The 27,930-nt window shown below is 41.0% G+C and overlaps 1 protein-coding gene across 1 annotated transcript; it reads left to right on the top strand.

Annotated features, from left to right (window-relative positions):
• Positions 1-119: 119 nt before the first annotated feature.
• Positions 120-22,509, top strand: CYBB (cytochrome b-245 beta chain). Its single transcript, XM_009987330.2, has 13 exons — positions 120-236; positions 2,836-2,931; positions 5,060-5,170; positions 8,894-8,978; positions 10,211-10,356; positions 11,126-11,316; positions 15,129-15,258; positions 16,089-16,181; positions 17,644-17,897; positions 18,187-18,349; positions 19,189-19,335; positions 20,559-20,683; positions 21,408-22,509. Exons 1-13 carry the CDS (start codon positions 192-194, stop codon positions 21,532-21,534), a joined length of 1,713 nt encoding a protein of 570 aa, XP_009985632.1. The 5' UTR covers positions 120-191; the 3' UTR covers positions 21,535-22,509.
• Positions 22,510-27,930: the final 5,421 nt, after the last annotated feature.

The following is a 27,930-nucleotide window of genomic DNA, read 5'->3' as shown; positions in this document are numbered from 1 at the left end:
TTATCTGTAAAGATGGTAGAAACATGTTTTAAACAGAACTATGGACATGATTCAATGGTTAACTTATTTCCTAAATGAATGAGAAAGGAAACATGTTGCTGCAAGCTTCTGCTCTCACTTCCTTATGAGACAAGACATAGACGCTGTCCCAGGAAGAACGGAGCCGTTGTGCACGCTCATCTCAGGCAATCATGGGTAACTGGGTGGAGAATGAAGGACTGTCCATCTTCGTTGTTGTAAGTACAATTTTTATTGTGATTCGTCTCTAGTAAAAAGTTCTGCAGAAAGTTGTACTAAAGCAGATCTCGCTGTGCCAGTGAACAATGCATCTGATTATGCTGAAACTAGGGCAGCAGGTGCAGTGAAATGCTTCAAGAGTAATTTTGAAGGAGCTCTGTCTGGTATCTCGATTGCTGCAGGCTTCATTGTCAACTGAGAAATGATCGTATGTTAACTTTCATTTGCTTTGTTAGAAACATTGAAGTATCTTGGGTTTTTGGATGCAACAGTGACTTAAGAAAACAACATTACCTCTCACTTAACTATGTGCACTTCATCAGAGAAAGCAATTAGAACAGCAAACCTTTCTGGCACTTTTATAGACAAGGTGAGCGTAACTGAAAGCACAGTGTCTTGACGGTATAAAATTTGCATTAGAGTCAGATTCCAGAATTTAGAGCAGAGATTCATGAATCCTTCATTAAGACAACTAGTATTTGAACTGAGTTTGTAGACAACTTGCATAAAATAGCTGTGGAAGTAGCTTAAATTCATTCTGAGCAAAATTTAAAAGTACTGAAAATCCGGGTTGCATTTTGAAGTGCTAAAATGTAGGGCAGGGCAGTCCTCCTTGGAGAAAACTTATTTAGAATTTAGTATTTCGGTGTTTTCTTTTTTTTCACTTCACAGTGTGATACAAGAGCTATAGATACACAATTTTTTATATATACACATATATATATAACATATACAACACCAAAATGTAATACCAGTTAAGGTATTGTTGCCAAGTGTGGTTAGTAGATGCAACTACTGAGAAGAAGAAAAAGAAGATATAGAACTTATAATTTCTGGTGACTGAAATGTGAACATTTTTATTCAAAAAGGTATTTCTACTGCTATGAACGATTGATATTTCCCTTTTCTTTGTAGATGTGTAGCTCTAGTTTAGCAACATAACCCTGGCACTTTAGTGCTTTAAAAAGGAGTAACTATGTTTGCTGTTACCTTCAGTGACTTGAGGAAGTTGAAACCGGGAAGAAGTGAATTCTGGCATATTTTTTTTTGTCCACCAGAACTGAAATATTCAAAGAATTGAGTAAGAGGCCCTTATTTTTTTCACATAAGGAATTTGGTTTTAGAGTCTCAAAGCTATAACAAGATCAGCTAATAGGGAAAGAAATTAATGAAGTCACTGATAAAGAAACCACCTAAAAGGACAGTTCACTGAAAGCCCTACTAAAGTGTTCTGCATTGTTCTCCACAGCTTTACTGCACACTAAGTACAGTGTTGTCCAGTGCCTGATGGAAACAGGACAGCCACAATTTCTATTGATTTATCCTGATAAAACAGAAACAGGGCAGCCTAAACCCCAGCCAATGCTGCCTTCACTGGCTCTAGCTAAAGAGCATGGATGGCTTCTAACTCTGCAAGTCAACCCAAACTGCCAGAGGGTGCTGCAGTGTTTTTCAAAGGGTCCATGTTCCCTATGGGTCAACACCAAGAAGAACTGTGAGAGACCATCAAGGATCATGCCAAACATCTTGGTCTTCTAGGCATGCTGTCAGGCTACTGTACATGAGAGTGGCACATTCTCACTTTAAATACGTATCCTAAGCATTTATCCTGAGATGAGCTTAGTTTTTTAATGAAGATTTGGGGATTTCCCATATACTGCCTTACCCTGATGGAAATCCCTTCATTTCCCTGCATTTATGCCACAAGGGTAAAACATTTTCAAGATCTAAACTAATCTCAAGTTTTTTACAGTGTCAGCTGGGCCAAAGAACTAGGAAAAAGCATGGGTTAGGAGGAATGAGGGACTGTAATGTCACTGTTTCTGGCATCCTTAACTTATAACCAGAGACTGGGTTCTCTTCGAGTTCTCAGACTTTCTTACCTCTGTTGTCATGCACCACCTAGTAAATCTGCTTAGTCTGAGGGTGCCTCTGATACAGGTTGGTTTCACTGTGTGATGTGAAATAAAGCCAACTATCTCCAGAAGGGCAAATGGCCAGATTCACTATGATCTCCATGGCCAAACGGGCTTGTAGCTGCCTGAGATAGTTTTGAGAAGTGCTAATAACTTCTTTTTTTTTCCTAAAGGAATCTGCAGAGTAGGATATGCAGTACAGCTATGAAGAAGCCCAGTTTTGGGTAGTCTAAACACTACCAAAGTGCCTGGCTTGAGTATTTCCTTCAGGCTAATTTCAGACCTGAGTCTGCAAGTCTGAGGAACTGCCATTTGGAAAAACCCCTAACCTTTAATGATGTTTGGAGATTCAACTAGACTTGTAGGCTTAGCTAAATAGCTGTGATACTACGGTCCTCATATAGTCATGTCTAAAACCCTTGAGCTATGCAGAAGTTTGTGCTACCCATTGCTGCATTTTGGTATAAAGCCTCTCCTGTACTCCTGTGTGCATACATCAGAGCCCAGTTTCACCAGAAAAATTTCTATCACCCCTGCTGAACCCTTCACACCCTGCAGTACACCTGCCTCCCTCTGCAAACAGGAGCACAATGAACCAATTGACCGTTATCTAAACTGTGTAAATTCAGATGTATGATTTCTAACAACAAACTGTAAAGTTTCCTGTTCATTTCTCTTTCAGCTTGTGTGGCTGGGCTTAAATGTCTTCCTCTTTTGGTGGTACTACCTGGCATATGATATCCCACCAAAATTCTTCTACACCAGAGTACTTCTTGGCGTAAGTACAAAATGTGTTACTTTGGCTTAGACTGCGCACATAGCATCTTTTCCCTTGTTTTATTTGATTGAAGCAGAATCAAGTGGCTGGAGCAGCAGGTTCATGTAGGAGTTAAAAGTCACGTACAAACAGATAACTGAGTGCAGATAGATGTCCAGTGCTTCTGAATAGAAAGCTGGTACATAGAGAGATCCCATTTGTATTGGGTCTGGCTGAGATGGAGTTAAATTTCTCCATAGCAGCCCTCATATTGCTGTGCTCTGTATTGGTAGCTAGAAAGGTGTTGATAAGGTGTTGATAAGACACCAGTGTTTTGGCTACTGCTGAGCAGTGCTTGCACAGCATCAAGGCTGTCTCTCCAACACACCCCCCTCACCAGTAGGCTGAGAGTGGGCAAGATCTTGGGAGGGCACATAGCCAGGACAGCTGACCCAAACTGACCAAAGGGATATTCCATACCATATGATGTCTGCTTAGCAAAAAAAAATAAGAGAAAAGAGGATAGGAGGCATTTGTTATTACAATGTTTGTCTTCTGGAGCAACAGCTAGAGGTACTGAAGCTCTACATCCCAGGAAGTGGCTGGACATCACCTGCTGATGGGAAATAGATAATAAATCTTTGTTTCCCTTTGCTTCCATGTGCGGCCTTAGCTTTTGCTTTATTAAACTGCCCCATGAGGACAATTATTAAATTGACCCATGAGGTTTTTTCCATCTTATTTTCTTCCCTCACTGTCCTGATGAGGAGGAGAGTGATAAAGTGGCTTGGTGGGTACCTGGCATCCAGCCAAGGTCAACCCACAACACCATTCTAAAGATGTTTCCAATTAACTATTATGCTCCTGGTAATTAAAGTGAACATGCATTGTGGCTGCTTTATTAAGTAAAAGATGAATAAAATATTGCCATTGAACTACTGTGCAATCATTTCCCCATGCAAGTATTTTTCATAGCATGAATAGTTTACAAAGCTATAATCTCTGAAAAGCAATCATCATTCACATATTCATCAAGCATGTGAACAGTAGTCAAGTAGTCAAGTAATCCTGAACCCTGGGCTATCCAATGTAACTTAACTGCCAACGCAGGATTATGTGTCCTACTACAAACTTGCTTCCAAAGCTACTATAGGTCATGACCAATTGACAGTGAAAATTCATTTGTTCACGTATTTTAAAAGCCTAATCACAGACATAAAAATCAGCCTAAGCTTCAAATTACAGAACACAGCACTTTGTAAAAGGTTTGCAAAGCCATGGTTTAATTCAACAAAGCATGAAATCCCATTCTGCATACGGCTTCAGATCTATGGATCAACTTCTGTCCTTTGCAATAACAGTGCAGTTGCCTTTGAAGTCACAGAAACCTGTGTTTGGATAACTAGAGTTCAGTGTAACCTCAAGTAAGAAACTGTGATTTGAAACCTGAAAGGGTCCCAATCAATGCAAGGAGAGCAAACATTTTCTTGTGCTTCTCCTCATTGTGTTTGGATTAACATGGTTATTATTCCCTCCTTTCAAACAGTCTTTGTTCAAAAATCTACAATCAGTCAGGATGTGAAAAGCAACATTAAGGGAACATATTCCTAAAAGATGAGGCAACAAATTTCACTAGACTTCCTTTACTGACAACAGAGAACATAAAACCACCTCCCTCATAAGCTGTCCTGTCTACCATAACCCCTCAGCCAACTGAAACCACAGCAGCGAGACTTTCTTTACAGCCTTGGGACAGAAAACTCTACTAATGGCTTAGACTTGCATCTGTGCTTGGCCATTGATTGTCAGACATGACAGGGAGCTTTTCGTACAGTCATATTATTTCAAAACTGGAAATTGAAGTTGTCTATCTGGAGGAATGTGTTCCACCTGCATATGTGGCTTTAACTTACTTACAACTCTTTAACGGTTCAACTCGATCTTCAAGGTCTCTTCCAACCTAAACAACTCTGTGATTCTATGACTTGGTCAAAGCATGACTACTGTGAAATGTGAACATTGTTAATGAACTCTAGATCCCACACTCATGAAAAGTTGCGATATAATACGTAAGTGAAATCTGTGTCTATCCATGTTCTGAATAATGTCTTAGGTAATGCATTTAATAACAGCATCTCTCCAATTACAGCGTGCTTTAGCTCTGGCAAGGGCCCCTGCAGCTTGTTTGAATTTCAATTGCATGCTGATTCTGCTGCCAGTATGTCGAAACTTGCTCTCCTTCCTCAGAGGATCAAGTGCGGTAAGATGAAGAAAGAATTTCAAAATTAATGAAAGATGATAACCCAAGCAGCCTTGCAAATATGCCAAGCAATGTTGTCCAAGTTCCCCAAATATATCATGCTTTGGGGATGTCCTCTTTTAAGAAGTAGACGAGCCTGGAGTTTTGCTATGAGCAAGACTGAAGTCTGTGTGCCAATGGAGTATCTAGAGCTCTGTTGAGAGGTTTAGCCTTGAATTATCCTTCTTTCAGTCTTCCCTTTTTTCTTGCTGTATCATGCTGCCCTGGATGAAAAGTCCCTCCTCCAGCTGGCGGCAGCCGTTGGAGGTGCTCACACACATTTGCTTTGTTTGTCACCGATGCAACACCCATTTATGTGTCTTCTGTCTTTGCATGTTCAGTTCCTAAAGTAAATGTAGTCTTTCACAGACTTTCAGAATGCGACCTTTTTTCAGCGTGTTTCCATTTCCAGATGAAATAGTTTGCAGGCCTTTTGACCATTTCTAGCTTCCAAATGCAAATGTTATATAGAGCACCGAGGAACCATCACTTAGAAAAGGACAACTGATTCTAGGTGACAGCTGGAGAGGCTTCCTATGACAGCATCTAGATCGAAATCTAGATCTCTGGTTATTACAGCAGAAATTATGCAGACAATACATGCCATAGTGCAGTGAAAAAGCAATATTCTCCTCAAGCTCATGAACTGTCCTTCCAAATATATAACGATTCCTCCTTTCTTTCTAGCCTCTTTAATATACACATGGTCAACAAAACCAGTTCACAAAAGTCGGTTTTCATCTGTAGATCTAGCATAAATTCTTTCACACAAATGAGACAGCCTGCAGAGGCTGAAAAAGTAGAGCAAAAGAGGAAGCAATAAAACAGATGCAGTGTTTCAAGAGTCCTTCATAGAGGAAGAGGGTGGTTTGCAAAGTAATAAGAAAATAATCAGTCAACCCATGCTGTACCTCCATCTAGCACACAGATTCTGACAATCAGTGTGGCTGAATAAATGAGATGTCTGCCACATTAAACTCCTAAATTACATTTAGGAGTAAGGCTTTTTAAGGCATAATACTTGGGAATATAAAGTAGGAACTACACAGACCCGGCTTTCAGTCTTGTGCTATACCCCTTCAGATTTGGAGATGCTACAAAAGCAGACAGCCGTACCCAGCATGTATGTGAAAGGAAAAAGAATAGTAAGTAAAACTGTAGGATTAAAGTTGTTCTTCCTCTGCCTTGGGAAATATCAACTAGTATCTGCCAAAATTCAGAGCTGAGTTTCCAGGCTGCAGAAGTCAATAACGAACATAACTTTAGTAAAAATTAATGTTCCTATTGGATGAATGCAACTGGAAAATATTGATGAGCTTTTGATCATACCAGGCCTCTATGAGGTCTGCAATAGATTCCACAGGGGTCGAGCTGAAAGCCGGTCGGGCAGAGGTCTCCTGAGGTCAAAGCCATGAAAGAGCTGAAGACACTTTTTGAAACACTTTTTTACTGGAAGGCTAAAACTGATTCCAAGGAATCAGAGAAGGGGACTTCAGGCTACTTGTCCTGAATAGCACATCTCCTATCATCTATAGCTTGACTTTTCTAACCAGGATCCCCATAAAGCCATCCCTCTTATCTTAGCATTCAAGCCACAGAGGAAGTCCTTCTGCCTTGGGCTCTGTGATAGTCTCACACCCAATTTGCAAGAGAGAGCCATGCAGAGAGCTACAGCTCCTTTTCTGCTGCCCGCCTGCAGCTCACTATCTTGCTGATAGTGCCAGGCTGCATGAGGAAGCTAAGGGCTTTGAGGATGGGCGAGGAGGGAAGGGAGGGGCATGAAATAGGACTGCTAGACAGTTGGAGTTTGTTTAACTTCAGTTGCTTTTTGTAATAAAGCTATAGCTCTGGAAGGAGGTGATTTTATATCTTAGGCAAAACATGCTGAGCCCAGCGTGCCAGTGGTAGTGTCAGGACTATGGTGGCCTTAGCGCAAGGGCACAGCTGCTTGTGCCTGTTGTGCTGTTGTCTCTAGTTAGCTATGCTCTGCAAGTAACACCTGTGAGGATCTCTTCAGAAAACTCAGGATTTTAAAATGTCACATAACTCACTGAAAGGGTAGTGGCCTTTCCAGCAGCAATGTCATTGGGGTTAAGGAGAGGGGAGAACTGTTCAAACTCACAGTTCAATAGGAATGTGCTGGCAACTCTTGCCCTTTACCTCCTGCCATCCAGAAATCATATGCTACAAAGTTATTTGCTATTAATTGGAAGAACAGCTGTGTTGTCTTTGCATGTCCTTTATTGCTGTATTCATTGCTGCTGTTAATGAGCCCCACTACTGAACCTAGCTACAGCATCTTGCCATTGCTTGGCCTTCTGCTTCGTAAACAGAAAGATCAAGTGTTTTTTGCAAGACAGTCAAGCAGAGTTGGCATTTCCTCACTATGCTACAGTTTATTCTGCAATTTTTTTAATTGTGTCTCAAGATACTTGATACACAGAAGGCCAAATTTCTCCTGGCTGTTGTTAGAGTCTACTGAAGTCATTGCAATAGCCCCGGAGTGTTAGAGTTTGCCCTTTAATCAATGTCACAGCTGGAGAATAACCGAAGGAGAGAACTCTTTCTGCTCATCTATTTATCTGTATAGTTAACACCCCTGGGATATTTAGAAATGGACTGGTATGGAAGAGTAAGGCTACCGCTGGTATATCTCTACCAAGTAAAGAACAAACCAGAAATTAAATTGTTCTGATGTTTCATTATCCTTTCTTCTGTTTCCTTGCTGAATGATTGGGATGATCAGCTCCACTCTATTAGCTGGGAGATATGTTACTTGTTTGCCATCTGCAAAGTTAATGCCCAGCAAACACAATATTTTGGTCTCTCTTAATTTGTTGTGTGAAACATCTACATGGTTCTGGCAAGGAAATGTTTGTGTTAGTTTGCATAGTGTTTTCTTCCCTTTGCCAGTCAGCAGAAGCAATATAAACATACAATGCAGGATAATCATGCTTTCTACTGTGTGGAGACAGCAAATGCTAGCTTTACATAAGAATTACTCTTTACTTAAGAGTTATAGGAAAATTCCCACTGACTACAGCACAATTTAGATGGTACCTGTTAGGAGCTTGTTGTCATTCTTAATGAAAATATAATCCTGTTTTTCTTAAGAACCAACTTCTCCAGCTTGTATCAGCAGAGATTTTTCCTTTCTGTTTCTCTTTGGGTAATTCCAGCTGGTTACCCAGTATTTTGGAGACCTTCATATTACTGACCATAAATGACTAGCACATTTGAGGTGGGAAGTCCCTGAGACAGTTATGCCCAAACTTTACAGTCCATTTCTACAGTGTGAACCACAACAGGATCCTGATGCTAGGTGGTAGCTTGAGACTCTACCAAAGTACTCTCTCTGCCAGGGCAGACTGTGATCTCTTCTTCTGTTTATAATGTGTAATTTAGCACAGATAAGATATATACACTTTTGTTATACTGGATGTTAAGTTTTTCCTCATCATCAAATGCTTTGTTTCAATGGGATATGTTAAAACACAATCTGTTATTCCCATATTCTGAAGTATGGAGGGAAATATTTTTGTCTATATTTAGGAATTCTAGGCTTTTATTAGCAATGCCACCAATTGTTGTGCTCAGGGCCTCTGGTTTTGTCCCTGCATTTAAATAAGTATACACAGACATCAAGAATAGTCTTCAAATACTTTTTTTTCTTCAAACCCAAAGTGCTGCTCTACCCGTGTCAGACGACAGCTGGACAGGAACCTCACCTTTCACAAAATGGTGGCATGGATGATCGCCCTTCATACTGGTTGGTACTCAAATGTTTCTTTGTTTTTCACTTTCTCATGCATTTTATACAGAATCCAGGTGGGATTCAAGTTCTTAAGGATATGAGCAGAGACTTGATTTCATTTACCTAAAGGAGTTGTCTGTGCCAAAGCTTAAATCAGTTTCCAAATATTATTCTAAAACTGGCAGAGCACAAAAGATAATCAAGAAAGAATACTTTTCTCTTGAACCGTTGGCACCATTTGTGACACTGGTTCATAAAGGGTGTTTGCACAATGCCCTGAGAGCCAGATACCCTGGCTTTAATTCTTGTTTAGACTTATTTTTCAGTTGACATGTTGGAAACAAAAATTAGGAAAGATGAAAGAAAAGGGTATAAAAAGCTTGGGCAGACCATGTTTTATCTCGCGTTTCCTAAACAAAGGGGTTTCCATCTTCTTTTTTTCATCAAATTTATCATTTCTCAATACAAGTACCTTACAAATCTTACATCCTAGAACAGTCTTTGTATCAGTAGGTTACTTGAGCTGAGCAAGTTCGCCTTCTGAGCTGTGGCTGAAATCTCACCACCACTTCATAGACAAGGAACAGGGCAATGCAGTCAACACAAGGGCATAGCGGAGGTCTGCAGCAGAGACGGAGGATGTTATCTCTGTACCCATCAAGTCCTGTTTTGAAGGTGAATAAGTATCTGGTGATACAAAAGGGAGAAAATTTTGAAAAATGTTATACGGCTTACCCTTGCATTAATGTGTGGTGAAGTAGCGTGAAACACCTCAGCTGCACTAGGTTTATGCACATGTCCAGCTCAGCAAGAACATTATTAGTGATTATTAGCAATAGAGACGAACAAAGCAGCACGAGCAAATGTGACACCAAAGAGATCCAGATTCACTTGTCGGCTCTTCTACAGAAATCCTAGATGAACCTGACAAATAATTTAAGATATCCTATGCTTCAGTTTCCCATGTATTAGAGTACTACTACTTGAATTGTTGAAAGCCTTTGTTGAACAAAGACGTGCTGGAAACTTCCCTCTACTTCTTTCCTTCCTCCACCCAAAAAAGTGTAAACTTCAGTAAAAGTAAACAGTAGAACACATCAGTGATCTGAAATTGTGATGAAGAGGGTGAGAGTGGCAAAGGTCTTAAGCTGCAGTTGACAAATGTTACGAAGTTTCAAATGTTACCAAAAACCACTGAGTGCTTTTCTTGTGCTTAACCCTGATTATTTCTTTCCTGTCACTCCTAGCAATTCACACCATTGCACACTTATTCAACGTAGAGTGGAGTGTGCAAGCCCGTATTGAAAAGAAAGAAACCCTGGCAGCTGTGCTTTCTAGACTTGGTGATAACCCAAATGAAAGCTATGTCAACTTTTTTAGAAAAACTATTGGGGTAAGTGACATCAGGCTGTGAAGAGCCATTATTACATTTGTTTAGATGATCATGTAAGATATTTGAGCAGTGCCTATTTCTGGTGCACACTGTCTGGGTTTACAGCAAAACCTTGTATAATTCATTCTTCTGTATTTGTCAGTAATATTGTTGCTGAATTTTGGTAGTCCTTTAAACTTTTTTCATCTGAGGACGTCCAAGTAGTTTTAAAACATTATGTAGAAACAAATACTCTGTAAAGCAGTCTTCTGACTAAGGTAGACATGATACACAGAAATCAAGGCGCAAGTTTTGAACTTGGGCTGCTTAAGCTCTGAGTTAAAAACAAAAACAAAATAAGGAGATTGCCCATTCCTCAGAAGCACCAAGCATCCAATCTCTACACGAGTTACAAGATCCACAGCTGCACAATGCCACTGAAAAGGAGAGTTTTCATTTTGCTCCCTAAATATGGATGTAGGACTCCAGCTTTTAACAACAGAGCTGTTCAAATGTGTTCACCTTCCCCAAGCCCATACTGCTGAGCAGTGGCAGAGTAAGTTGCCATGTTTAGTGCGTGAATTGGTGGAAAACCTCTTCTCTCTACTTCCACTTATTTAAATAAAGTTTAATCTGCAGTGCAACAAAAATGGAGTAGGATTTTGGCATTGTTGGCATACAAATTCACAGAGGATGACTTAAAGACTTACAACAAGGTAAAGGACTTGGCGGGTGGGACAGATTGATGGTTCAGCTAGCTCTGCTTTGATGTGACACCTTTATTTCACAGAATCCTGTAGGGGGCCTATATGTGGCTTTCACATACTTGGCTGGTCTCACTGGCGTTATCATCACACTGGCCCTCATACTAATCATCACATCATCCACCAAAACCATCCGAAGGTCGTATTTCGAAGTATTTTGGTACACCCACCATCTCTTTGTTATCTTCTTTATTGGCCTTGTCATCCATGGTGCTGGGTGAGTATTTGCACTTATCACACAATACATGATAACTACTGTATCTTAATATAAAGCCCTCTACATTCATAAGTATAGGGACTTAAGTCACTAGGCAGAAGTTACTTTTGAATGGTAATGATTGGCCAATAGGTAATGGTAGGTAATGGTTGGTAATGGTAAGGGTAACGGTAAGGGTAATGGTAATGATAGACTCTGATTGCCAAGAGGCTCTTACTGATCCATACAACAAGCTATTCACATGCATGAGGCTTTGTGACATTCTGGCATACTCAAGCTCACTGATACCCAACTGCTTCTGATATTTTAATTGGAAAGCTCTTCCAAGGTTCCTGTTTCTAATTGTTAATTTATCTTTCTCTCCTGAAAGGAATTACATCACATACATGCACACATGCACCCAACTGGCAACTGAATGCCACATAGCTGCTTGCTTACTCTCCCCCACCCCTGGGGAATGAGGAAGAGAATTAAAGGAGAAAAGGGAGAGAGATCCATGGGTTGAGATAAAAACAATTTTTTAATAATAATAACAACAATAATAATAATGAATTTAAATAAGAAAATATTATTAATGAATGTATATATAAAAATTATAAATATATATAAAAACAAGTGATGCACAGTATAATCACTCATGACTCAGTGACCAAGGCCTGTCTGTCCCAGCAAGTAGTCCCAAAACAGATAAGTCCCAACACCAAATGAGAGCTAGAGAGAGAGAGAACACTCAGAGTCTGAGAGAGCCCTTGGAAGAGCAAAAGCTTCTTCCCAGTCAGCCCTCATCCATATACTGGGCATGATGCAGCATGATATGGAATACTCCATTGGCCAGTTTGACCCTCAACCCTAAATCTAAGTTCAAATCATAAGGGGAGTTGTGGACTCTCTGTCCTGGACATGTTCCCCCCCAGTCTGTTGTGCTCCTGCACACTGGCAAGAACACGGGAAGCTGCAAGGTCCTTGAGACCTCAGTGCCAACTATGAACATCAGTGCGCTATCAACATTCTTCTCATAACAAATCCCATATTAAATCCAAAACACAGAGCTCTTCTAACTGCTAAAAAGAAACCAGGACAGCGTGTAAGGAGACCTCAGCATAAAAATGACAGAGGCTAGGGTTTTGTCAGGTAAATGAAAACTTTAACACCACAGATGTATCTTTCAGACTTGGATGAACTTTTAATATGAGCAGAATTTCAGAATGGATTTTTAGCCGTTGCAGCTCAGATACAGGCAACTGTAAGTTTTTGTAACTTCCAAATGCCAAACATTTTTTTCCACTGTTGGCTCATTTCATATCTTCTTTTGAAATAGCTGAAAAGCCTAATGAAAGAATTTTAGCACTACACAAGAACAATTTTATCACTTACAAAAATGAACTTTAGTTCCATTTTATAAAACCACAGAACTGATGTGTAAAGGGAAAAAAAAAGACAAGTATCCAAGCCACTTTTCATAGTTCATAATTATACTATACTGTCCATTTTAAAGGAAATTCTAGGGGCACTAGAAAGTGTGCTTTAAAAACGCCCAACAAAAATGACTATTCAAAAACACTTCCTTTCAGTCCAGTAGTGCCAGAAAGAGAAATGAGAGTACAACAGGAAGAACAAAAATAGAAGGCAGATAAGAATCACCACCAGCATACTTGTCCATTCCAACTTCCAAAATAAGAAGATTTGAGCAAAACCTGTTGAAGGAAAAGAACAGGTGGTTCATGTCTCTTGCAGCAAATACTGTATAGTTACTGACAAAAAGTCCAAACTTGCCAGTAGTTACTACGCAATGCTATCAGAAAGCAAGCATTGCTCTTTCTAGAGGTCAGTGAGAGCATGTATTTCATAAAACTTGACTTTTTATTTACTTGGATACTTCAGTATACTTCCACCATTTCAGTTGCCCTGCACTGAAAAGACAAGTTCAGCTATTCTTTGGAAAGAGATAAACACGGGAATATCATTATTTGTAGAGGGGAGGATGCTTTCTGGCTGTGAACTCAGTGGCCTCACTTCTTTGGCCTTAAAGGCAAGAATGACATTTTGAGTTTAGAGAAAATACTAATACAATGAAAAATATTGGACGGGCTTTTTACACTCTAGGAAGACATCTTAGGTGTACAAAGATGGAAGTTATGCAGTAAGTATGATCTGACAGTCTCAAAGTAACATGTTAGAGAGAGGCACAGATGTCAGCTTATCTCAGAAGACAGAAGGCTGTGTCATACATACGTATACACGTATATGCAGAAAACTGAACCAAAGATAATTAGTAGAATGAAAAGGGTAGATTCTTGTCTGTTACACGCTGTTACAACACTTTTGTAGCACTGATGGATTTTGTGCATGAGCTATGTGTCACAAACAAATGTCCCAAACTTCCCATCATAGTAGATGTAAAGAGGAGAGAGCACAGAGACTCAGATCACTCTGACTTGGAAGCTAAAGTAAAACTTTCAACTGAAAAAGAAGTAATTAGAAGGCTATACTGCTGAAATCTTAATTACAGTGGTGGAAGAGCATCTACACAGAATAAGAAAGGAAAACAAGTCTTTTCTTTCTCTTGTACAGGGTACTGGCATCGTCAAGCCTTGAATAGTGCATAAGGCAAGGCAAAAACATTCAGGCCCACTTGCCCTTAAGCAATGGGGTGAGGAGAGGCAGGAAATGGGCTCCTCCTCTTCCCGTAACTCATTCCAGAGGGCGGCTCAGCTGAACGCGTTGGCCACTAGTGGGGAAGTAAATTGCAACTGGTGATGTTCCCACAAATTGCGACTCATGATGCTCCTGGGACAGTGTCATTCCTTCCCTTTATTTTTCAGGCAGGATTTTAATCAAATCTTTAATGAGGAAGAGGTTGATTAGTAATATTTATGAGCAGTGCTGCAATCTTCTAACTTTCAAGCCTGTGCACAGGCTTTCTAATAATCCACTGATAAATCTGTCACTTAAAGCTAGGCATACATACATAGGACTTAGATACCACATGGTTTTAAAACATCAGAAACATAGCCTAGTTCATGGAAACTGAGCTAGAAAAGCAGAAAGAGAAGTAACGGGAAGAAGATATCAACAGAATCATACTGGCATAAAAGTGAATAGTCTGATCCGATGCAGACTGTTTCTCGGGAAAATAAGCAAGTCTTAAACTGAATTTCTCTACTATGACCCTCATCCTACTAATTACCATCATTTTTGGAACTCTCACACACTCCTGAGGTTGGCAGAACTCTAGACAGAGGCAGGAAATAGTGAACAAGATCAATATATATTTTTCCCCCTCAAAACTGAAACTGTCTTTCAGCACTAGCTCTGCCACTGGAAATACAGCTGAACTAGAGCAGTCAGGCTTCTCTGTAATAAAACAAACAACAACAAACCTTAACCAAGCAAAAATATAGAGGCCAGATCATCAACTGACATAAGCTGGTATAGCTGGCAGAGCTTTATTTCTGGTCACCAGAAAATTTATTACCATGCCCACTCCAGGTTTTGTTTCTATTGAAGAAAAAAGTAGGCTAACCCTGTAAAGAATGAAGCTTTCCTATTGTGACCACTTCCTGGAAATGGTAATGGACATACCTCTCAGTTCCTCACCTGATCTTGTAGTCAGTAAAACTTTCCTCCCCTTTTTTTATCATTTTAATAGCTATTTTGTGGGTTTATTAGAGCAGTAATGCTGTATCGAAGCTGTAGCACTGCAGAAGTCCACAACTCCACATAAATAGAGTAGTATATTAAATAGAATAACAATAAGGGACAGATACCTTTATTTTCATTTCATTACCTTAATGATTTTCATTTTTTTCCAGGCGTATTGTACGAGGGCAGACAGATGAGAGTCTGAATGAACATAATCCAGAGATTTGCTACAAGAACTTCACCCACTGGGGGAAGAAGGGGGCTTGCCCCGTCCCCCAGTTTTCAGGGAATCCTCCTATGGTAAGAACAGCTGTCTTAAGTGTAAATCCGATCTAAAATGTTTACAGTTTACTCTTTTTGTTAAATAACATATGCACTTGCTGTAGAAAAGCAGTTGCTTAATCCCCAGAGCTTTTCAGTGGCAGCTTTCTTTATACAAAGAAGTAGATTTCAACACAATGGATTATAGGCAGAAATAGACTACAAACAGACAAACAACCCACTTCCAGTGTGCCATACAATGAGCACAATTAACAGGCAAAGCAAAAGGGCAAATCGTTTCTGAGAACTGTTTACCCAAAATGGATTTTGTGGCTGGTGGAGATTTCTAGGAAGTGCTATAATCCACATAACAAATAGTTCCACATTATTAATGGACTAATGCTTTTTAACAGAAAATTAATTACTCTGGAAATGTGACATTGAAACTTCAGATTTTATTGACTAACCTGGCTGGTTGTTCGTTCACATTTCAGACTGATGTGTTAACAGAAACCACATCTTTTCCTGCAGTAACACAGACCTGAGTCAATGATACATTCAGAGCTTTACTCCACATTTCACTTAGTTACCTTAATTCTTAAACAGAGACAAAATCACTCATAGGAAAATACCTTGCTGTAACTCTAGTAGCAATTAAAAAGCCAGCTGCAGCTCTCAACAGAGAAAGAAATTCCCTTTCTGACCACAAGTATTGTCAAAGGTGTCATATGTCTTAATGGGTTCCCTACTCTAGATGATAAAGAAACTGTATTACTTGAATTTCGTGTCTGCTCATAGCATTTCCAGGACTCGGTTTACTCTAAGTTGCCACCTTCATTGTCTGACTGTTCATGCTATTCTGCTTACAGACATGGAAGTGGGTAGTAGGTCCCATGTTTTTGTACCTGTGTGAGAGGCTGGTGCGGTTTTGGAGGTCGCAGCAGAAGGTTGTTATCACAAAGGTATGTGTTGATGCTATGCTTAACACCGGGCAAAACATTACCAACTTTTCTAAATGGTGCAGCAGAGCCAGTGGATCCTATATGACAGACAAAGTTTTCAGTGAAAGGCCTCTCAGGAATGTTCTGGCTGTTATCATGCAAAACTAATGCCAATCTCTAACATCTAAATGCAGCCTGTCTCTAAAAGAGAGCAAGAGGAGGAAGTTAGCTAAGCCACAGGACCGAATCTTAGGAAAGAGAAATTAATCTTCTTCATATTGAGTGAAAAGTTACGCAATGTAGAAATTACACAGACTTAAAAGTAATGTAAGATACGAAATCTCTGTTTTCAAAACTACCCAGATATTTAAGAATTGTGATTTTTCAGCAGAACAAATTACTCCTGAAAATGAGTTAGGAAGTGCCTACTTTGTGCAGCCAAAGCTAGTGTTGATCTTCCGTTCCTCATGGTGTGTTGCAGAAATATTAATGCTGGTTCTGCACGTATGACAGCCAAACTAGCATGACACTAAATTCAAACGTATAAAAACTACCCTGGTCTTTCCCAATGCAATTTCCTCACATGGCACTGTGCTGCATCTTGTGGACATACTCTGTTCAAGTCATAGCAAGGTTTGGGGGATGACGTTAGATGTCTCTACTGTGCCCTGGCACAACGCTGACATGCTGGAAGGCTCCTATATATTAGTGTGCTTTTTGGTAATTTTACCAAAATATCTCTGAGCCATTTATACACCATATGTCTATGGCATCTGCTTAGCTCCTTGTTGGCAGGAAACTTCTTCCATGATCCTAAGCGTTATTATTAATACCTCCATTAATAGGTAGAGACACTTTATTCTTCCTCTTGCAAATCTCTTCTGAAAATTGAAAATTACCTTGACTGACAACCTTAGGATTAAAAAATCATAGTGACGGAAATACTAGCTTTGCTTCTAGAATATTGTTTCTCTTTATTCTTGGCTAACGATAGGTGGATTGCAAACGCCCACACTGTAGGTCTCACTCAGCTATAACATGAAAACATCAGTTTCCAGTAGTAATATCTATCCAATTCCCTATCTATATGATAGCCCTGTGATTTTGCCCATATGTATACAGTCAAATTCATGAACACTGTGGTCTGTGCAACTGTGTAAGGTGCATCTGGAATTAACAGTGTGCATACATAGATCTGGTGATGTGTTACAAGATGTGCCAGTCTGACCTGTTTCTTTTGGAATGACTGCAAGCATGGTGTGAAAGAACACTTCAACCAAAAAATTTGCATCTTCTGCCATCTTTCGTCTGGCACTCAGCTGCTGTTCCTCACTCCCAGTTCTGCTGGGAACAAAGTTGCACCTGCTTTCCTTGCTTTCATAGCAGAGAACGATGCTAGTGATGAAGTATGTAGATAGATCCAGTGAATAGCAAAGACAGCCTTTTTCTTTTTCCTTTTTTCCCCTTATCACTCTTGCTGTAGGTGGTCATTCATCCCTTCAAGACAATTGAGCTCCAGATGATGAAGAAGGGCTTCAAGATGGAGGTTGGGCAATACATTTTTGTCAAATGTCCAGCAGTGTCTAAACTGGAATGGCATCCATTTACATTAACCTCTGCTCCAGAAGAGGATTACTTCAGCATTCACGTCCGTATTGTAGGGGACTGGACAGAGGGCTTGTTCAACGCCTGTGGATGTGATAAGCAAGAATTCCAGGAGGCATGGAAGTTGCCCAAGTATGTACAAAGAGTCTCCATGGTAAAGCCAATCAACACCTACGAGTTTAAATTTTGCTCAGCCAGCTTGGTGGTACCTGTGATAAAATCCTTAACTACTTACTTGGTAGATGTGGGCCTTAGATGGCTCTTTCCAGTTTTTGCCTATCAACTCTACCTCTTCTTTTGCTGACTAGTATTCAGCTCGAATGTGCATTGTAACCAACAAATGCCTTGCCTTTTTGTTGCTATTTTAACTGATGCTAATAAACATTCACTATTGATTTATTAAGTGTGCTTTCAATTTCAGGATAGCTGTGGATGGCCCCTTTGGAACAGCGAGTGAGGATGTATTCAGTTATGAAACTGTTATGCTTGTTGGAGCTGGAATAGGGGTCACCCCCTTTGCATCTGTACTGAAGTCTGTCTGGTACAAATACTGCCACGATGCGACCAACCTAAAACTCAAGAAGGTGCGTGTCCCCTTTCCCAGAACCCATGTAACTGTTCAAGGGCCGACAACCCAAATCAAAACGGGCCCAACAAAGGCAGTCTGGCTCCAGACATGCATGAGTCCTACGAGCAGAGTCCAGTTACCTCACAAGACCAGCAGGCAGGGAAGTGGGAGGATCAAAATCAAAAACATAATGAAAGGAGAAATAGCCTACGAGTGAAATCACACATGCAAATCCTGACTGTGGCCCTGGGGATTTCCACTTGCAGTGGAGATGCTGTTCAAGCTGCGTGAGAAACACGAAGTCCAAGGCACTCATACAGCACGTGCAAATATTGCATTCCTTCCCTAAGCAGAGAAAGAGCAACCTTATGCCAGTGAAGAGCATTGCTACCATTCTCCTCTCACCTCCTGCCCCTGGAAACTCCCTGTGCAGAGGTGTGGGTTCACGATCTGCAGTTATGGCCATATTCAAAGAATCGAACTCGTTTTGCTACATGCTTTAATTTACCTTGCCCGCCAGCAGAAGGGAGGCAGAGTCTACCTCTAAATCATTAATTTATGTCCTAACAAACTCTTTTACAAGGATGTAAGTGAGGAAACATCATGAACTAAAAATGTAACCTGCTAGTGGAAGAGAAATAGAAAGATGTTTCCTTGTTCTTGCAGTCACTCATTCTGCTTCACAACCCTCCCAGTCTTCAAACTCCTGAATAGCTTTGATACCAGCCTCCTCATCTGCTGAAGTGGTCCGGGCAATTTCTACTAAAACTCTACAATTCTCATTCTGTCAGCAGAGGTAAACCCAGAAACCATAAGTGCCTATGTCCCCTGACAGCTCACTCTTGTCTCTTCCAGATCTATTTTTACTGGCTTTGCAGGGACACTCATGCATTTGAATGGTTTGCTGACCTCTTGCAATCTCTGGAGGCTCAAATGCAGGAGAAGAATAACGCTGGGTTTCTCAGCTATAACATCTACCTGACAGGCTGGGACGAATCTCAGGTAATAACATGGTGGAAAATATTACTTCCATATGCACTGAGGTTGACATTAGCAAGTCTGTTTTGTTTTGATAAATGTTCAAGTGGTCTTTATCCTGGATCTCCATCTGTCTCTTAGAGGTTTTAAATGCAGATAGGGGTTAACCATCAGAAGTTATATGAGTTCAACCGGTAAAGCACAATTCGACTTCCTTTCTGGTTTACTCTGGCTGTGCATGCTGGGAAGCAGCCTTTCCTCACAGCAGCAACCTCAGCTGACCATGCAAGTATATCTAAGACAGCTAATACTACTTAAAGCATTAATTAACAGCTTTTGGAACTGAAGAAGCTAATGCACGAGGTTTGAGCAATGGCAGAATATTGGTTTGAGGACTCTCATAAGTTGTCTATCTGGTCCCCGGCATGTAGGTCTCTGTAGAGATACAAAGGAGCAGCTTTTCCATGAGCCACTTGAGAATGTGTGATTGAGTCAGGAAAAGTGCTCACTCTATTACTTTTAGTGATGTTTTATTTTACTTACATCTCATCATTGCAAAATTCACCACGTGCCTAAAGTGCTTGTAGCTCAGCTACACGGACAAGGAGTGGTAGGAGCAAGGTAAAGTTATGACACGGGCAGTGGAAGAAAAGGAAAGAAAGAAGAAAAGTCACACAATTCTTGCTTGGGGAGAAAGTTACCTGTAACTTTTTCGTCATATAAAAGTGCTGCAGAACTCTGCAAGGTCTGAACATATGCCTTAACCACATCTTCTCTTCCTGGCTTCACTTAGCTTAGCTGGTCTAGGTGGAAGTTACACAGGGAGGGTGCAAAAGACCTCATATTGATCAAACGTTCCGGAAATCAAACTGGCAAGACTTCATTAAGGTCAAGGGAATTGTGTTATTGTACTTGAAGGGAAAGATTTCTTTTAATTTACAGCTTTATTTGACAGTTCTTAGACTAAACCAGTTCACTGCAAAAGAAACATAATTAATTGCTGTGTTCAATGCTTCATAGCTTTAACTCTTGAGATTGCCCAACTTGGGGAAAAGGAGGAGATAGACAGTGATAGTCAGGACTTTACCAATGTTAGCTTTCCTTGCTAAACACCATAAATTCCACATTTTCAGTTTGGGAATAATTCAGGGTGTACTGACATTATTTTTTTTTTTATTTTACCAGGACACAATGCTGTCATATCTCACTTTGTCTTTACGCTGTCCTTTGTGTTTCATTTCCCACAGGCCACTCATTTTGTAATGCATCATGAAGAAGAGAAAGATGTGATTACAGGCCTTAAACAGAAAACCTTGTATGGAAGACCTAACTGGGAAAATGAGTTCAAAACTATTGCTGGGCAGCATCCTGGGTAAACCTGTATAAATTAGGCTTCCTCTATCTAACTGCCATAATAGCAAAATGTTGTTCCTGTGGCTGATAAAGTTTGAAGAGCAATTTTTTTCTAATGGTCTCTAGGTATTTTCTATTCTTGTTCCAGCCATGGACATGATCTGTGGTCTTGACCAAATTGTTTAACACAATTTAAAAAAAAAAAAAACACACACATCTCTTTTTGCTGAGGTACTTCATAGAGTTTCTAATTACTAGCAGAAGTTTTAGAAAAAACATATCCCATCATTCCAGCTGAAGTAGATAGGAATATCAGGTGACATCTAATACCTCCAAAAATACTGTCTACCTCAAAAAAAAAAAACCAACCTGAATACGTATGACCTTTAGCTGAGCACTCAAAATTAGTAGGAAAAAAAAACCAGAACAGTTCCTTTCAAGAATTCGTGCCATAAGCTCTTGGAAGCTCTACTTCCTTGATTCCACTGAGGTCAGTAAGCCTGTTTTCACTGACTTCTGCCGAGCTGAGATTTAGCTCACCATTTGTTTTAGAAGCAGCAGTAAGTGCCTTGCAAGTTTTAAGGGGTTATATGAGTTTTAAGGGGTAGACATCCAGTTCTACTTTAGTCCCTGTAATTGAGAAAAAAACAACTTTGCACCTATAGAACATAAGATGGCTTTACATGAAGAACATCCAGCTGTTCCATACCTAGTTCCTGACCATATTTTCATTTTCTTAACAGCTCCAGAATAGGTGTTTTTCTCTGTGGACCTGAAGGCCTAGCTGACACACTCAACAAGCAGAGCATCAGCAACTCAGAAGCTGACCCACGAGGAGTACACTTCATTTTTAACAAGGAAAATTTCTAACTCCCAGGCACGTGGGAGTTATTCAATACAAAGTCTAAAGACTGGATCTCTTTTTCTATTTGGAGACTGGGAAGGACAGCCCAGCTTCTCTCTCAGCTACACTAACGCAAATCCCTTTGCTTCTTGGGAATAATTTTGGCACTATGGTAGAGTAGAAGAGTCAAGTTTTACCTTAGGAAAGTGCGCACTGCCCTCCGGGTGCTGGCAATTTAGCAGAAATCGATTTTCTTTGCCTGTGTGAGGAGGATTTCCCCTCAATTAACTGCCTTTATCCTCCTATTATTCATAATGACTGCTGAAGGGTCTAGGCAGCCATATCCATTTGAGAGTCGATTCACACTGATAAAGCTTAATGCTATTAAACAATAAGGCATAACGCTTGCTATTAGGAGACCGCTTATCCTGGCTGCAGCCAGTCCCTGGAACGAGGTGGGGTTGGAGAAGGGTGACTGGGCAAGATTGTCTCTTACAAGAGGAAATCTCCTTTGTGCACTAGCATCTTTCAGGCTTTCGAATACAAGCATAAACGTCTTGTCCAAGAGATAGCGCAGGCAGCTGAAAAGCAGCCGTTCCTCTTTAGGAAAGCGGAAAACTGGAAAGGAACTACCTGGATATATGAGCACCACCCCAGCTGTGGGGAGGATGATAAAGACAGAGTCAAACCAAGTCCTGCACCCAGCACAGGAGCCATTGTTCGGCTGCTTCCAACATTCTCAGTTTCACATCTTCAAATTCACGGTGCAGGGATCCAAACAAGAAGAGGCTTTGTGTTTTCAAGACTGCGGTTTCTGTTTTTCAAGGCTGAAAAAACTTGTTGCTAAATGATTTAATGAGTATTTTCTGAAGCATTCTTAAATGCATACAGTGCTTTTGGCCTATTGTTCAGTTGTTCCTCTTTGATGGTGAAACAGGTTTGAGACAGCAAAGATCATGTGGGCAGTATCTGGAATAGCTATGAATAAAGTTTCTGATATGTATAAGACACCCACACACAGCACAGTACTTCTCTATGTACATTACAGGTAACAGGTTCTTAAAAAAAAAAAAAAAAAAAAAAAAGGAACCAAAACTTTTAATACCAGTAGCAGAGAAAAAAAAAAAGAAAAAAGAAATGCAAAAAACCTTGAAATAGCCACAGCTTAGTACACCATGGGTCTCCTGTTCAGCCCAGTCACCAGCTTACTGCCTTTTAAATTCCAAAGCCAAGCCCCCTGGAAGGTCCTACACAGCACAAGACCTTGCTGTCAGGTTCTTGCAGTCACAGAAGAAAGTGGTGGCCTCCTCCTGCAATTTCAGGCAAGTGTGTGTAGCCATCTGGTTGCATGTAGCATATTTTACACCTCAACTTGCCAGACAGGATATGTTCTCCCTTTACATGACTTTTAAATGTTACCCAAGCACTCCATGCTACTTCAGAAGGACAGCTTACCAGTTCATATTTATTAATATCAGTTTCTGTGAACTGTTAAATGACGCAAAGAATTATGTCAACATCTGAAGGGGAGGAAGCCACAGTTAGCAAAGATCAACTCTTGGAGGGGAATTTTTCAGTTCTTTGCCTCAGAAGGGCCATATTTAAATCCACATAATTCTATTTTAAACACATCTATTAAATTAGGTATTAAAGGAACCATCAAAATAGATTTTAAGCAGAATTAAAGAATTTTTTCTGTGAAATAATAAAAAAAAAATGCTACTGAAACATAAGCAAGGCTCTCATTCTGTGCAGAGAGCATTGAAATATTTGGCTTTGATTTTAATGGAAATACGATCAGACTTCCATGCCGTTAGAAAGCGAGTAAAGAGGAATTGCAAGGGGTCTAATGGAGACAGCATGTTTATCTTGTGAAGAGTCTTGGAGGGTGTGTATTTTAATTCACCCATTAATTTTCTAAACATTGCCATGTTTGTTCTTAAAATTCCAGGGATCTTTGCTTACTCAGACAGTTGTAATGAAACTCTCTGACCTGCTGCACACTTGTATCAGGGGTTTTTTTGTCACCTCCAACTCAGTAAAAGGAGTTCTGTGCTAATTACTAAACCATTGTCTTCCTAAAACACGTAAAAGAAAAAGCAGGTGAAAGATTCTCAGTTTATGAAACACAAACGTAAGGAACGAACTAGCTTGAGTTCTCCCTCCTCTTCAGCAAAGCATGGAGGGATGCCAGTGGTACTGTTGTAAGTCAATGCTACTGTCTTCTAGGGTGGTAAAGCAGTAAAGCCCTTCCTCCAAATGCTTGTCTGGTCTACAGCAGTTCCCCAAATCAGTAGTCTAACTGGTGAGTTACCTTAGACACAGACCTTTTCTTACTAAAACATCAAAAGGATTGAGAGCAGCCCTAAGGAGAAGGACTTGGGAGCGTTGGTTGATGAGAAGCTCAACATGAGCTGGCAATGTGCGCTTGCAGCCCAGAAAGCCAACTGTATCCTGGGCTGCATCAAAAGGAGCATGGCCAGCAGATCAAGGGAGGTGATTCTGCCCCTCTACTCTGCTCTCGTGAGACCCCACCTGGAATACTGCATTCAGCTCTGGAGTCCCCAATACAAGAAGGACATGGAGCTGCTGGAGCAGGTCCAGAGGAGGGCCACGAAGATGATCCGAGGGCTGGAACACCTCTGCTATGAAAACAGGCTGAGAGAGTTGGGGCTGTTCAGCCTGGAGAAGAGAAGGCTCCGGGGTGATCTTATTGCAGCCTTCCAGTACTTAAAGGAGGCCTACAGGAAAGCTGGAGAGGGACTTTTTACAAGGGCATGTAGTGATAGGACAAGGGGCAACGGCTTTAAATTGAAAGAGGGCAGATTTAGATTAGATATAAAGAAGAAATTTTTCACTCAGAGGGTGGTGAGGCACTGGAACAGGTTGCCCAGAGAAGTTGTGGGTGCCCCATCCCTGGAAGTGTTCAAGGCCAGGTTGAATGAGGCTTTGGGCAACCTGGTGTAGTGGAGGGTTTCCCTGCCCATGGCAGGGGGGTTGGAACTAGATGATCTTTGAGGTCCCTTCCAACCCTAACCATTCTATGATTCTATGATTCTATATAAAGCCCGCACTTGAGTTAAATTCTCAGACAATTGTGGCTGTGACACCACCACAGCTTCCCATACAGGAAGGACAGGACATACAGTGCTCCTCACTCACCCAGACGAGAAGGCTAGGGCAGCAGGCTACAGATGAGCTTAAAGGACAGTCCTCTTTTGTGGCCAAATGCCACTGCCTGGAATCTGACCATTGCTATCGGCTGGGCCTCTTGCTGAAAATTTCCTCCTTCTGAGTGTTTGGGGAAGGCATCACTTTCACAATAAACTGATTCTTTTGCTGTCAAATTGCTGACTCCAAAGAGCCTGCCTTGGAGACAAAGGGTAGCTTCTCACCTTTGTTTGAGAAACTGCACAAGGTACACAGCAGTTTAGGCAATGCTATCGGGCAGCATGATCTTGCTGCAGTGGCACCAACAAGGTTTTCTGAACAGCAGGGATGTCCCAAGGTTGCTTCTGCAGACAGCTGGGGGGAAAGCAGCCTGAGGGGGATGGCAGCGAACAGTTGAATGTAGGACTTGAAGGAAGTTCCATGTTTCATTGACGAGGGTCATTTGCCACCACAAAACTCTTCCTCTCATCTTTACTAAGCTCCTGATTTGCTGGGAGCCAAAGTAAATGAGCTATTGTGCTTGCTTTGGCAGAGCTCTGCCACTGTCCACACTCACCAGGGTCTCCAGGCACTCTCCAGAATTATCCCCACTTCCAGTGGGATCCGAACACTACAAGAGGCTCTCCCATTACTGCTGTTCTTTAACAGTAACCTTCAGTCCTAGCTCTGTCTCATTTGCAGAGATCACTCTAAAAGAGGTAAGAACCTCTTAGCACTCCTGACACCACCAGTAGAGGCAGGAGGGCAGTCTATGATCTGACACACACTGTTGAACTCACGCTGTACCTGAGTTTAAAAAGTGGACCGACGTCTGATCTGTCCTTCCATCCAGTTCCACAAATTCCCTATTCAAATGAAAAATGCTCTGCTGATGGCAACAAAATCCAGTCGTTGGATTATTAAAATAACTGCTTCAACTAACTGAAGCAATTAGGAGTTCAATTCAAAGTGACTGAAAAGTTGGTCTCACTTATGGCCTCAGCTCAGCATGTTTTCCTTCCCTTCCTATATAATACTTTTTCTGTCTTCCTATATGTAGTCAGTGGAAATAAGCAGTTAATTAATTAATCCATATCCTTGATCTCCAGTTCACTGTAGTTAGTCTAAGAGTTAAAGACCCTGACCCTTTGGAGTGCTGGGCAGCTCTGGCTTCCATCAGCCTCATATTGATTTCGGAAACTGGAAGGGGGCTTTGGAGGAAGCATGGAACCTGGCCATATTCCGATAACATACTCAAGTAAGACCTCAGTCTGTACTGAGTCTCATCTAGTCTTCCTTCCTTCCGTGGTACATACTTGCTAAGTGTGCAACATGGGCAAATGTAATCCAAGTTTTCGTTAAGTTTTAACCTACAATAAAAATGCTACTCTGCCTGTTCACCATCATGCATGTCCCAGGGGGAAACCAGCCTGGTTGCAAAATAGGTCTTCCTCTTTTCAGTCTTGTAAGACTTTCTCTGCTGGGTGGGGAATTTCTGCCTCTCAATCCTCAAATGGTGGGTTAAACCAAATTAGAAACAGAAAAACAAACAAAAAGCTGCCTGTGAAACACAAGGTTTTGAACAAACAAGAAATAATGTTAAGGTCTCATTATGGCACTTTTTCTCAGGATCCTGCTCTATTTTGGAGTGTTCTTAGAAAATTAATGTTGACTGGTTTTATTTTTTCATCTTTCAATAAGTTCTTTGCAGAATTCACAGCCAGATGTAAGCCTTCACACCTCAAACACATAGGTATATTATATGCTCGAAGGAAGTTAGGAGCATACATAGATGCTAATTGTTATAAGCATTGACAGGATCAAGTTCCTCGTGTCCGACTGTACAACAGTGTCAGCTCGACAGACACAAGCCAGAGTAGTTATTTGTCAGGAACCACACGTTTGTTTTGCATTTCATACAGACTTTAGCAACCCACCGGTCTCATTTACATTCACCGCACACAAACCAGCCCAGACTAGCAGCAAAATTAATGACAGTAGAGTGGAAAAGTGTTGAGAGACTTGCTGAAAGCTTACAAATGCTTTCTGGCCCCGTTCTGCACCTCCATTAAGCCTATTCCCCCCTCCCTTTCCACTGGTACTCTTCTGCCGGGCTAACTGGTGTATCTCTGCCCACCCAGCTACCACTGATTTCTCTCCATCCATCCTTTTCTAACAATTGTTTCTGTCACCCTTTCACTCACCCACTCCTTCCTGCTCCCCAGCTCTGCAAGTTTCCTGAAATTCTCCAGCTCCCACAATCTTTTTGTCAATTTTGCAGGTGCTTGTGCCCTGTTGCAAGTGCTGAGAGAGGCACAAGGGCTTTGCTCTAAGCTCCAACCAGTGCAGCGCATTTCTCACATAACGTGATTCAGCTGCAACCTCCCCGTCACTACAAACAGGCCACCTCTGCATTGCCCAAACAGGTTATTTTGGTCCCCTCCCATAATAGTCTCTCCCCCCGCTTAATGATTTTTATTTTAAATTCTATGATGAAGAAAATTTATGAGCTGCTCTGTTTTAGTATTTCAGCATGTGTGGGTCAAATTAAGTACTTTTGTCCTGTAAAACATACCTGCATTTGATGCTATATTTCATTTGCATTGTTCAGAAATGAGGTAAATGGAAAAAAAAAAAAATCACTCCCCCCTAAATACCCACCCACTTTGCTGAGCAGTATTGTAGAGGGAGGGAGGGAAAGGCCAGCCAAGCGGGAGTCAGACCATCTTTCTCCCTTGGAACTGGTGCTTTATAATTCTGGAAACAATTTGCAAAGCAAAAAGTGCCCTGCAAATAACTCTGTGGTTGATTTTGTTTTGTACTTCTAGATCAACTGGTGTTAAGACTAGAAAATATGAAAATACCATTCACCGTGTATTTTATGGCCTTCAAGACAAATGGATTGCAGAGACATCTTTAGTCAAGTCACCTTTGAAGTAAAGTGTAGATGCTTCTTCTGCTGTTTTTGTCTTTTTACACTCCTGTGAGTTAGACTGGATCATGCAAAAGCCCAGGGTCTTCACTGCAGCTCTGTAAGGTTTCTCTTTGAATAATGGACAGCACTGAGAAAATTCAGGTGGAATTCTCCTGGGTGCAGAAATGGCATAGGGAAGAACTGGGACAGGGCATCTTGCAGTTAACAGGCCAAAACGTAGTTGTCAATATCGGTGTTAATAGCAGGGCATTTTGGCACAGCAAGTGTCCAGTTTCATATCACAGACACTCCACCCTTCTAGACCAAAGAGATTTCCACCCTGCAATCCCATGCAGCC

Source organism: Tauraco erythrolophus, chromosome 1 (assembly GCF_009769465.1).
Source record: "Tauraco erythrolophus isolate bTauEry1 chromosome 1, bTauEry1.pri, whole genome shotgun sequence".
Classification (NCBI taxonomy): Eukaryota; Metazoa; Chordata; class Aves; order Musophagiformes; family Musophagidae; genus Tauraco; species Tauraco erythrolophus.
This window is presented reverse-complemented; position numbering and strand designations above follow the sequence as displayed.